Genomic DNA, 12174 nt, shown 5'->3' with positions numbered 1-12174 from the left:
AGATTTATTTTAATTAATTTTTCATCGGTACATCAGTATAAAATTATCCAGCAGTTGGTAAAATTTTAATTAAAATTAGGCATTTGTGTCTTGGTCTGTCAAGTCATGTTTTAGGTATTAAAATAATAAACAAGGAAGCTGATTCAGAAAAAGAGGAAGAAGATGTCTGTTTCAAATGACAATTTCATCATGTGATTGATTGAACAACAGTTTACATAAAGACATTTTAATTTAACAGAATTCCTATTTTTTCCTACCAAAGCCAAGGTTAAAATGTCTCAATCAGATCTCAGTCTCAGAACAACTAAAGTATTGAGTCCAAACAGGGCCTCCACTCTATCAACCACAAGCTCTAGGAGTCAACAAGATAATGTCAAGAAAATAGCCATTACAGCAGATGGAAAACTTCCATTATTGAGAGGAATTGATCAGGTTTGTAAACAGCTGCTAGGGTCAAATGAGATCTAAATTAAAATTGATTTATGATTATCTTCGTCGCATGGGTTTTCATGCTTTTCAGAATTGCAATTTCTAGGGTTCACACTAGCACGCAACTAGGTTGTTAAAAAAGTCGCTTTCCACTCTGTCACTTGCTTTGCTTGACCGTCAAAAGCAAAATCAAGTCGTTCACAATGTACATGCCATGTATACATGCCATTCATGTAGTATGATGTATTTGCTTTCAGTTGCTTATTCACTAGAAATGACTAAACTGGTCTGCCGTTTTATCTATAGCTTCGCACTGAAGGAACGGGTTGGAGCTATTGTCACATTGGCATTAATTGAATGAGTTGTACAAATTCAACGATTCGCTAATAAAATTGGCCAATTAAAGTGATAGGAAATTGACCTCAAATGTTAAGGGTACAAGTCAAATCGGCACCTGGTCAAATCGGCACCCAAAGAAAAAGTCTAATCGGCACATGGTTAAATCGGCATCTAGTCAAATCGGCACCCATTTAAAGTCAATTCGGCATCCAATAAAGAAATAATTATAAAAATGTATAAATGATCCCTCTATTTTTTAAATTATTTTTGAGGTTGGATAGATTCAGTTGTTACATCGTTAAAAATTAATTCATAAATTTATTGTTGAAAGTTGTCTCAATATATATGACCAATGTTTTGATTAGTCTTTTCAATTAAACTTTTATGAATAACATAATTAACATTTTTGTTGTTTTAACTATTTACAGGTAGTTATTGCTGTTTTTTTCTTAAAAAAACAATGAAGCCCTCACCCAAGCTGTTGTTTAATTGTGAGAAAATTAGAACAATAACAGGGAAAACAATGAATCCCTGTTTTCACTGATCAAGGGTAAAACTTAAATTAATGCCCCTCCGTCACAGCGGGGGCATAAAAAAATGGAGAAAAAGACAGTTACCAATGTAAATGTTAAATGCAAATGACTTTAAAACAATCTCTATCAAAAAGATGAATTTTTATTCAATATATATCATCATATAATTTCAAATGCAAAATAATTAACAGCAATTAAAAAGGTGTTTTTTTCAGGAAACTTCAAACAGTTTTAAACCAACAATCATGCAAAATGCTCAAATGTTAAAACAGGCATGCAAAAAAATAAAACCTTGAATACAAATTAAGTTGAATGAACAATTTTTTTTTACAGAAACCCTCCAAAAATGTAACTAAGTCGTAACAACTTGAATAACCCCTTCTTTATTTTCATCTTTTTGCTCAAAATACTGGGGAAAAAAACATATATTAAAGATATCTAACATTGGTGCCGAAATGACTATATCGGGTGCCGATTTAACCAGGTGCCAAATTGACTAGGTGCCGATTTGACTATACCAGGTGCCGATTTGACCAGGTGCCGATTTAACCAGGTGCCGATTTGACTAGAATTCAAATGTTAATACAGCGATGCAGCAAAATAAACAAGTATCTGTTAATTAACCCCATGGTGGTAGCGCAGATAAATGACCAACGGGCGTGTTAACATGTTCTTGACCGGCAAACTGAGCTGGTATCTTTCATTCCCTTAAGAACTCAGTAGGGTTATAAATGTGCTAATTTCTCTTTGATTTGCTATTAGTATATACATAATCAAACATAGCACATGATGTACTAGTCTCTTCGAATTATTAAATCCTGTGGTCAGAATTCTGACCACAGGATTTAGGCCATACCTGTTGTCAGTGTAGCGATAAGTGAACACAAGAGGGGTCCAGTTTATAGTAATAATAATAGATCATTTATCATTTTTTATTGCCAGTTTGTAATTATAAATAAGCTTTGGACAGTTTGCAAATTAACTTTTATTTAATACTTTATATATACTTAATTTTACAGAATAGACCACTGGCTGCCATCATTCAAGACATTGCATCAGAGTAAGTACTGTCAGTCAGGGGCACTACTTCAAAGTCCCATTTGTCTGTAAGCTCATTTACAAGCCCCAAGGAGCAATATTTGAAGGCCTTGAGCAGGGGAAAATTATTTAATGCATGTTTTTACATCTTAAAACTTGAGAATTTTTGGTGGATTGTAAAAATAATTCACTTTTTGAGAAAATTTAGGGGAGATTATCAAAGATTATTATTAACTTGTACATGTATAAGTATAATTTTGTTTTACTTCTTCAAGTAAATAAAGATGACTTGTACAAGTAATACCCCTGTCAGAATGAATGTATATATAGCCTGCTAATTGAAATAGTGTTCATTTGTGTCATGGATCTTTAATCAGTTCTAATGATGATATACATTATATAGATGGTATAACATGATCATATTAGTCAGTTTATAAAAAGTCAGAAGTTTACAAATAAAATCCATATGATGTTTCTTTTATAAAGTTAAATGTATAATTGAAGATCAACTATACCTGCCAACTTTTCAAAATGCCCATGGGGGTTTTACGTGAACGATGGTTCTTATAGTCCTACAAAACCTTCAAGGGGGCCTTCAAATATATTCTAATGTGGTTTTTTGGTTTCTTCATGCTTTAACAAGCTCATAGCCATTGTGAAATTAATTGTTTTCTTTAAAATAGTGGACAAAATTGCTCTTACAAAATTTCCACTTGGGAGCCTCCATGGGGGAAATCCCCAGCAAATAGTGACAGTTGGCGGGTATGGATCAACTCATATTGCCTTTTTCACTTAAATTTTCTAAAATAGATTCAGCATTTCTAGGCTCTGGTCAGTCAGCAAATCTGCTCTATGATCTAATGAAAAAAAATTGTATTGCCTTAAATATGATATTTTCTCCATGTGTATACTACATGTGATGGCAAGAGATTGGGAGGTCAATCTACTACCAGTTCCATTTAAAGACATTGTAATAAGCGACATGCTTTTCTCCAGGCATGTTGTATTTAGGAGTTAGAGCAAAGACTACAGTTGTAGGTGACTCAGAGTGAGAATAATATGTGTAGGGAGGATAATATGTCTATCATATTACCCTGTGAGCTAGAACATTTAAAATCAGGCTTAGTATGATGGTCTTTTGAGAGGATTAATATTCAACAGCATAGTGAATTGCTCAAAGGCAAAAAAAAAATTTTTAAGTTCATTAGACCACATTCATTCTGTGTCAGAAACCTATGCTGTGTCAACTATTTAATTTTAGATTTAAATAAGTTTGAAGAAGAAATCTTTAATTGATTTGTAAAATCTTGACATTTGTTTTGTGTAAAAAACCCATATAATGTCAAAAATTTGATCACAATCCAAATTCAGAGCTGTATCACGCTTGAATGTTTTGTCCATACTTGCCCCAACTGTTCAGGGTTCGACCTCTGCGGTCGTATAAAGCTGCGCCCTGCGGAGCACCTGGTATCATTTGTTACGAATCCATATCTTAAATCATCAAAAAAAAAATTCTCGTTCTGTTATGATGTGAAAATATGGCAGCTAATTAATTGTTGTGTTTTGAAGCAGTAGTTTACAGATTTTCATCTTAGTAAACAATCAACTCAGAAGCATGGATATTGAGCACATTTTGATGACAAATAAATGCGTACTGCAATCACCAAATTTTTACGAGAAAGGTCACGCTGAATTCACTGCAACTGGGAAAAGTATTGGCGATTTTTTTTTCTGGAAGCAAACAATTAAAACAAAGAAAATCTTCTAAATTTTGACAAATTATAGAATTTTCTTGAGAAAAAGTATATGTACATAAGTTTTATAATAATAACTAGCTATTTAGTTATAAAAACATATGCTTCATTTTTTTTAATTTGAAGTTTCATATGACTTTAAATCAGGGTATAAATACTGAATTGAAAGAAATTTCATCACCCTGTAAAGGTATATATATATATATTATTTACCTTTGACGTTTGAAGCAATATGCCATCAATCAATATTTTACTATATACAGTATATTGAGTTTATTGCTGTTGTACAACATACAGTTTATTTAGTTTTTTGTTGTTATACAATATAAGACATATTGAGTTTTTTTTTATTTTAAAATTTATGGTGTATTACAGATGGGACTTGGCAAATGCAGCAGATTATGCATTACAGTTTACAGAACCAAACAGACAAGTTTATATCACAGAAAGGGTATCTACACAATTAGATATAGATTGGCTTATTTGTCACTATTTATAGTTTAGAAAATGCATTTATCATTGCTAATCTTAAACAACTGACCATCATGCAAGTCTTCTGTGATTTTTAATTTTAGTTCATTTATATGTTTTGGAGTTTAGTTTGACATCCATTTTCACTGAACTAGTACACATTTTTAGCTCACCTGACCTGAAAGGTCAAGTGAGCTTTTCTCATCACTTTGCGTCCGTCGTCCGTCGTCCGTAAACTTTTACAAAAATCTTCTCCTCTGAAACTACTTAGCCAAATTTAACCAAACTTGGCCACAATCATCCTTGGGGTATCTAGTTTAAAAAATGTGTCCGATGACCTGACCATCAAATCAAGATGGCCGCCACGGCTAAAAATAGAACACAGGGGTAAAATGCAGTTTTTGGCTTATAACTCAAAAACCAAAGCATTTAGAGCAAATCTGACAGGATTTAATTGTTTATCAGGTTAAGATCTATCTGCCCTGAAATTTTCAGATGAATCAGACAACCTGTTGTTAGGTTGCTGCCCCTGAATTGGTAATTTTAAGGAAATTTTGCAGTTTTTGGTTATTATCTTGAATATTATTATAGATAGAGGTAAACTGTAAACAGCAATAATGTTCAGCAAAGTAAGATCTACAAATAAGTCAACATGACCGAAATGGTCAGTTGACCCCTTTAGGAGTTATTGCCCTTTATAGTCAATTTTTAACCATTTTTCGTAAATCTTAGTAATCTTTTACAAAAATCTTCTCCTCTAAAACTACTGTGCCAAATTTAAACAAACTTGGCAACAATCATCTTTGGGGTATCTAGTTAAAAAAATGTGTCCGGTGACCCGGCCATCCAACCAAGATGGCCGCCACGGCTAAAAATAGAACATAGGGGTAAAATGCAGTTTTTGGCTTATAACTCAAAAACCAAAGCATTTAGAGCAAATCTGACAGGATTTAATTGTTTATCAGGTCAAGATCTATCTGCCCTGAAATTTTCAGATGGATCAGACAACTGGTTGTTGGGTTGCTGCCCCTGAATTGGTAATTTTAAGGAAATTTTGCAGTTTTTGGTTATTATCTTGAATACTATTATAGATAGAGATAAACTGTAAACAGCAATAATGTTCAGCAAAGTAAGATCTACAAAAAAGTCAACATGACCAAAATTGTCAGAGAACTCCTTAAGGAGTGATTGTCTTTTATAGTCAATATTGAACAACTTTTCATCATTTTTATACGACCGCAAAAATTTTAATTTTTTGGTCGTATATTGCTATCACGTTGGCGTCGTCGTCGTCGTCCGAATACTTTTAGTTTTCGCACTCTAACTTTAGTAAAAGTGAATAGAAATCAATGAAATTTTAACACAAGGTTTATGACCACAAAAGGAAGGTTGGGATTGCTTTTGGGAGTTTTGGTTCCAACAGTTTAGGAATTAAGGGCCAAAAAAGGGCCCATATAAGCATTATTCTTGGTTTTCGCACAATAACTTTAGTATAAGTAAATAGAAATCAATGAAATTTAAACACAAGGTTTATGACCACAAAAGGAAGGTTGGGATTGATTTTTGGAGTTGAGGTCACAACAGTTTATGAATTAGGGGCCAAAAAGGGTCCAAAATAAGCATTATTTTTGGTTTTTGCACCATAACTTTAGTATAAGTAAATAGAAATCTATGAAATTTAAACACAAGGTTTATGACCATAAAAGGAAGGTTGGGTTTGATTTTGGGAGTTTTGGTCCCAACAGTTTAGGAATAAGGGGCCCAAAGGGTCCAAAATTGAACTTTGTGTGATTTCATTAAAAATTGAATAATTGGGGTTCTTTGATATGCCGAATCTAACTATGTATGTAGATTCTTAATTTTTGATCCCGTTTTCAAATTGGTCTACATTAAGGTCCAAAGGGTCCAAAATTAAACTTAGTTTGATTTTAACAAAAATTGAATCCTTGGGGTTCTTTGATATGCTGAATTTAAAAATGTACTTAGATTTTTAATTATTGGCCTAGTTTTCAAGTCGGTCCAAATGGGGGTCCAAAATTAAACTTTGTTTGATTTCATCAAAAATTGAATAAATGGGTTCTTTGATATGCCAAATCTAACTGTGTATGTAGATTCTTAATTTTTGGTCCAGTTTTCAAATTGGTCTACATTAAATACCAAAGGGTCCAAAATTAAACTAAGTTTGATTTTAATAAAAATTGAATTCTTTGGCTTTTTTGATATGCTTTATCTAAACATGTACTTTGATTTTTGATTATGGGCCCAGTTTTCAAGTTGGTCCAAATCAGGATTCCATATCAAGTATTGTGCAATAACAAGAAATTTTCAATTGCACAGTATTGCACAATAGCAAGAAATATCTAATTGCACAATATTGTGCAATAGCAATTAATTTTCAATTGGAGTTATCTTTCTTTGTATAGAATAGTAGTTGATAATATATGTTGGAAATTTGCCAGACATGACTATGATGTCATTTTCTATTTTTATTTGCCAATAACTTTATGTAAATAACTTCATTGGAAATTTGCCAATATAAAATGTTGCTGATGAAGTTTTTTTTCCTTATCTTATCTAAAATGTTTTTAGATAATGTATGTTGGACATTTGCCAGACATGACTATGATGTCATTTTCTATTTTTATTTGCCAATAACTTTATGTAAATAACTTCATTGGAAATTTGCCAATATAACATGTTGCTGATGAAGTTTTTTTTATTGTTTTATACAATAAACAATGTATATTCACTTTTACTACCAACCAATCTTTACCATTCAGTGATAACAAGCACTTTATTTTACATTTTAATATTTTATGATGTATTTAAAAGATTAGTTATTGTTGCAAACTCCATTAGAAATTTGAATTGATATCAGTTTTGGAAAAAGGGAAACAGGGATGTGAAAAAAAAAATGGGGGGGGGGGGTTAAATTTTTCTCATTTCAGATTTCGTAAATAAAAAGAAAATTTCTTCAAACATTTTTTTGAGAGGATTAATATTCAACAGCATAGTGAATTGCTTAAAGGCAAAAAAAATTTTTTAAGTTCATTAGACCACATTCATTCTGTGTCAGAAACCTATGCTGTGTCAACTATTTAATTTTAGATTTAAATAAGTTTGAAGAAGAAATCTTTAATTGATTTGTAAAATCTTGACATTTGTTTTGTGTAAAAAAAAACCATGTAATGTCAAAAATTTGATCGCAATCCAAATTCAGAGCTGTATCACGCTTGAATGTTTTGTCCATACTTGCCCCAACTGTTCAGGGTTCCACCTCTGCGGTCGTATAAAGCTGCGCCCTGCGGAGCACCTGGTTGTAACTTGTACAAAAATCTTCTTTTCTAAAACTATGGGCCAAATTTAACCAAACTTGGCCACAATCATTACTAGGGTATCTATTTTAAAAAAGTGTCTAATGACCCTGCCTGCCAACCAAGATGGCCAACATCAGTAAATACAGTAACAGGTGAGCGACACAGGCTCTTGAGAGCCTCTAGTTGTCTCACTTGACAGAGTAAAAAAACAAGACATAGGTATGCAGTGTTTCCGGTTGCAACAAAGGCGGTGTCAACAATATATTAGTTTGTGATAAGGTATAGTTTGTGGTGAGCGACAAGTTGTAGGTCAATCATATTTGGTATGCAGTTGTATTAGCATTGGCACATCTCATTTTCCATGGAGATTATTTGACTCCGCCCCCATAGTCATGGTCTATTGACTTTGAAAATTTTGCTTGGTGAACATGTAGTAGTTTGAGATTAGGTCAGTTAAAGGGGAACCATTTGTGGTAGGCCAATGTTTATTGGTATTCAGTTGTATAACCATTAGCACATTTCGTTTCCTTTGAGAATACCCCAGTCAAGGTCTATCGACTTGAAACTTTTGCTTAGTTTACATGTATTAGTTTGTGATTAGATCATTTTAGAGATGAACTGCTAATGTTACGTCAATGATATTTGGTATGCAAATTTATTGGCATTTATAACATGTTTAAGTATTGTTTCCATGGAGATTTTATAGCTCCACCCCCTCTTCATGGTTCATTGACTTTGACACTTTTACATAGTTTACAAGTTAATGTTTGTGTTTAGGTTTATTTCAAGGGAACAACTTATAATAAGTCAATGATATTTGGTATGCAGTTGTATTAGCATTGGCACATCTCATTTACATGGAGATTGTTTAGCCATGTACCTCAGTCATGGTTCGTTGACTTTGAATATTTGCCTAACTAATGAAATATGGTATTGCTTTTTAATGTCAACATTTGCATAATCAAAATTATCAAAAAAGCAATAACAGTTTATTGTATAGAAGCCAGCTGAAGCCGCCTCCTGTCAGGTGCCAGATTTTCTTGCTGTGTTGAAGACCCATTGGTGGCTCCAGCTGTTTTTCTACTCTTTGGTCGGGTTGTTGTCTCTTTGACACATTCCCTATTTCCATTCTCAATTTTAAGATTAATTAATGGAATTTTTGTATTTCATGTACTAATATTTGTACTAGAGTTATACAGTAAGTAATTAGATTTTTATGAGGGAATTTTAAGTTTGCTGTACAGAAGTTTAGTTAAGCGAAATTTAATATAATATCACTAAACTGGTATGCATGAGAACTTTGGAATTATTGTAAGAAACAAATTTTCTTGATCTTACAGTCTTCAAGATAAACGTTCGAATCTACAGGCCCAGAGCTTAATTTTGTAAATTTTAGTTATGTGCATGCTGTTGGCCTTAGTAGAGATGATTTAACAATGTTGACAGCAATTTTACAAGCTTGTGTTATTGGGACTGAGGTTAAGCAGGAAGAATGATCTAAGTTATATATGAATACTTTGTTTGCAAAAAAAATTCTTAACAATGTAAATTTTGTGTAATAAGTGATTTTTTTATTGGCTTTTTGAATTCCAAATTTTCTTTTATTTTTTAAATATTGCAGGTTGAACATAGAAACAAATAGGCTTTACTAATAATTAAAAGATTAGCTAATTTTTGTGTGGTTGTTTTTCCAAGAAATTGGAATTAGGTATACTCAGTTTCCAAGGATCAAAAGACAAGGATCTATGGTCATCTATTGGTCTGTTGGTGATTAATGGTGTTCAACAATGAATGAAACTCATACCCTGACCTGTTGAATACATTAAAGGGTCCCTGCATGACATAATGTGAAACAATTTCAGAGAGTGAAACAAAAGCCTCATTCATCTTTAAACAATTTACCTATCTTTATTTTTGAGGAAAATCGCATGATACTCTAGATTTATATATATGTTTATTTTATTTTCAGAACCGTATAGAACTACAGAACGGCAATGTTTTAAGTTTAACTTGGTCACCTGTAAGTTTAAATTTTCATTTTAATTGTATTTATATCTTTATACTACACTGTTGTTAATGTCATCAGGTTGCCTTTGTGCTTGACCTAAAATAAGAACCAGATTTAATGAACCAGATTAACAAAAGACAAATACTCTCTTCATCATAAATGTTGCTTAATACATGCATATACATATATTAAAACTTATTCATTTTAAGATTATATAAGTTACAATAAAAATGACCAAACCTTTTAAAATATTTGTTTTCTCAATGTCTATATTTTTCGATTGTTTATTTGTAAATTTTGCCCTTTCAGATTCTAATGCATTCTGGGTAATATTTTTAAAAGCATACACCAAAACGTTGTGATTGGTTAAAATGTTCTAAACAATTGAAATTCAACCAATGACATGACATTATTTTCATTTTGATGTATGAACAATGAGATTACCCATAGTCCTCTAGATTCTGTAAAGACGTATATTTTTGTTAAGTTTGCTATAGCAACACTTTCTTAAGGCATTGGCCTCAAACCGGAAGTGCCAGACTATCTCAAATGTTCTGCTCCAAGATAATGTAGTACTAGTGTTTGAATACTAAATTTAGGAAGATGCTTTTGAAAATTTGAGTTACAACTCTTTTGAAAAGATTGCAGCATGAATAAAAAAGGGAATGAATGTTCACTGGAAATTCAGATGAATGTAACGTTATTTAAAATTAGTATCACAAACACTACTTCGGAGATCTGCCATGTGCTTAAGAGAAAATCAAAAGAAATCTATGTGAGACAGCGTTTAATTCAGGAATATTTCATGAATGAACATTTTCCCACGCGACTTTTACTACGTATGATATTCACAAATGTGAGTCAAATGTAATTGTTATTGAATTAGTAAAAGCCTGAGTGAATCCAAAAAATCCAGTATGATCGACTGAAATGCACCAGGTTTATATTTTGACCAAGCCGTTGGATACAGGTAATTGGCAAGTGATAATGGTTTGATTGAACAATACACAGATGACAGAAAATTAAATACTTGATAATCATAATTATGGCTAATATTTCACACCTAGGATGAGTTAAGGTTAATACCAGCTTTGATAGAAAAGTGCATAGTTTTTGTTGAAACATTGATCGGAAGATTTTGATGCAAAAAACATTTATGAAAACTTTTAATTCTGTTATTTAAATACTAGCTGTTTCACATTCCATTGTGGATATACGGACCTTCACTCTTTCAGCATGCTCAAGTTGATCAAACTTACATCAGAAATTTTCTTCTTAGAATAGCTCAGTGTATCAAGACAAGTGCTGTTGAAATAATTTACTTGACTAAAAATAACATTTTTCCATGTACTAGCAAAATGACTTTCTTAGTGCTTTTAAACAATGCAGTGGCGGATTCAGAACTTTTTATCCTCACACTTTATTCCTGTGGGACTATGATTCTTTAAGATTGACCTATTATTAACAATGTGTTATCCTAACACAGAAGCAATGATTACCCTGATTATATTAAATTGATTAATAGTATGTCAAATGAATGGCTGAAAACCAAAAATCTCAAATGTTATTGCCTCAATGCTAAATTTCATATGTACAGCAGCAACTAAAATGTGTTACAGGGTTATAAGCACCGCTATGAATCTAGTGTATATAAACTTTTTATTTCTGTATTCATACTGCTATTGTTATGTCCCCACCATATTAGGTTTTACCCTTGTTCTTCTGTAAGTATGCAAGTCCCTTTTATTACTTATACGTACGTAAACACATACTAAAATTGGTTCATGTTCTATCACTTAAGTTTGCCTGAACGAAATTGTATGAAACTTTTATGGCATTCAATGCTTATTACCACAAAACACAGGTCAAGTTTGTATTTTTCGGTGGCCTCATTTTTATACGACTGCAAAAATAGAAAATTTTTTGGTCGTATATTGGTATCACGTTGGCGTCAGCTTCGTCGTCGTTGTTGTCGTCCAAATACTTTTCACACTATAACTTTAGTTTAAGTAAATAGAAATCTATGAAATTTAAACACAAGGTTTATGACCACAAAAGGAAGGTTGGGATTGATTTTAGAAGTTTTGGTCCCACCAGTTTAGGAATTAGGGGCCAAAAAGGGCCCAAACAAGCATTTTCTTGGTTTTCTCACCATAACTTTAGTTTAAGTTAATAGAAATCTATTAAAATCTTTGTTTGATTTTATCAAAAACTGAATAATTGGGGTTCTTTGATATGCCAAATCTAACTGTGTATGTAGATTCTTAATTTTTTGTCCCATTTTC

General features: G+C 32.2%; 1 protein-coding gene across 4 annotated transcripts in view; it reads left to right on the top strand.

Moving 5' to 3' along the window:
• Positions 1-118: 118 nt before the first annotated feature.
• LOC143078856 (engulfment and cell motility protein 1-like) overlaps positions 119-12174 on the top strand; it is a 50966-nt gene continuing 38910 nt past the window's right edge. For all 4 annotated transcript variants that reach the window (XM_076253866.1, XM_076253864.1, XM_076253865.1 and 1 more), the window contains exons 1-4: positions 119-432; positions 2321-2361; positions 4469-4544; positions 9851-9901. In XM_076253866.1, coding sequence (XP_076109981.1) covers positions 274-432; positions 2321-2361; positions 4469-4544; positions 9851-9901 — 327 coding nt within the window. In that variant the 5' untranslated portion in view covers positions 119-273. The remainder of the gene's footprint in view (positions 433-2320; positions 2362-4468; positions 4545-9850; positions 9902-12174) is intronic.

Source organism: Mytilus galloprovincialis, chromosome 6 (genome assembly GCF_965363235.1).
Source record: "Mytilus galloprovincialis chromosome 6, xbMytGall1.hap1.1, whole genome shotgun sequence".
Classification (NCBI taxonomy): domain Eukaryota; kingdom Metazoa; phylum Mollusca; class Bivalvia; order Mytilida; family Mytilidae; genus Mytilus; species Mytilus galloprovincialis.
Note: the sequence above shows the minus strand (reverse complement) of the source record. Positions and strands in the feature narration are given on the sequence as shown.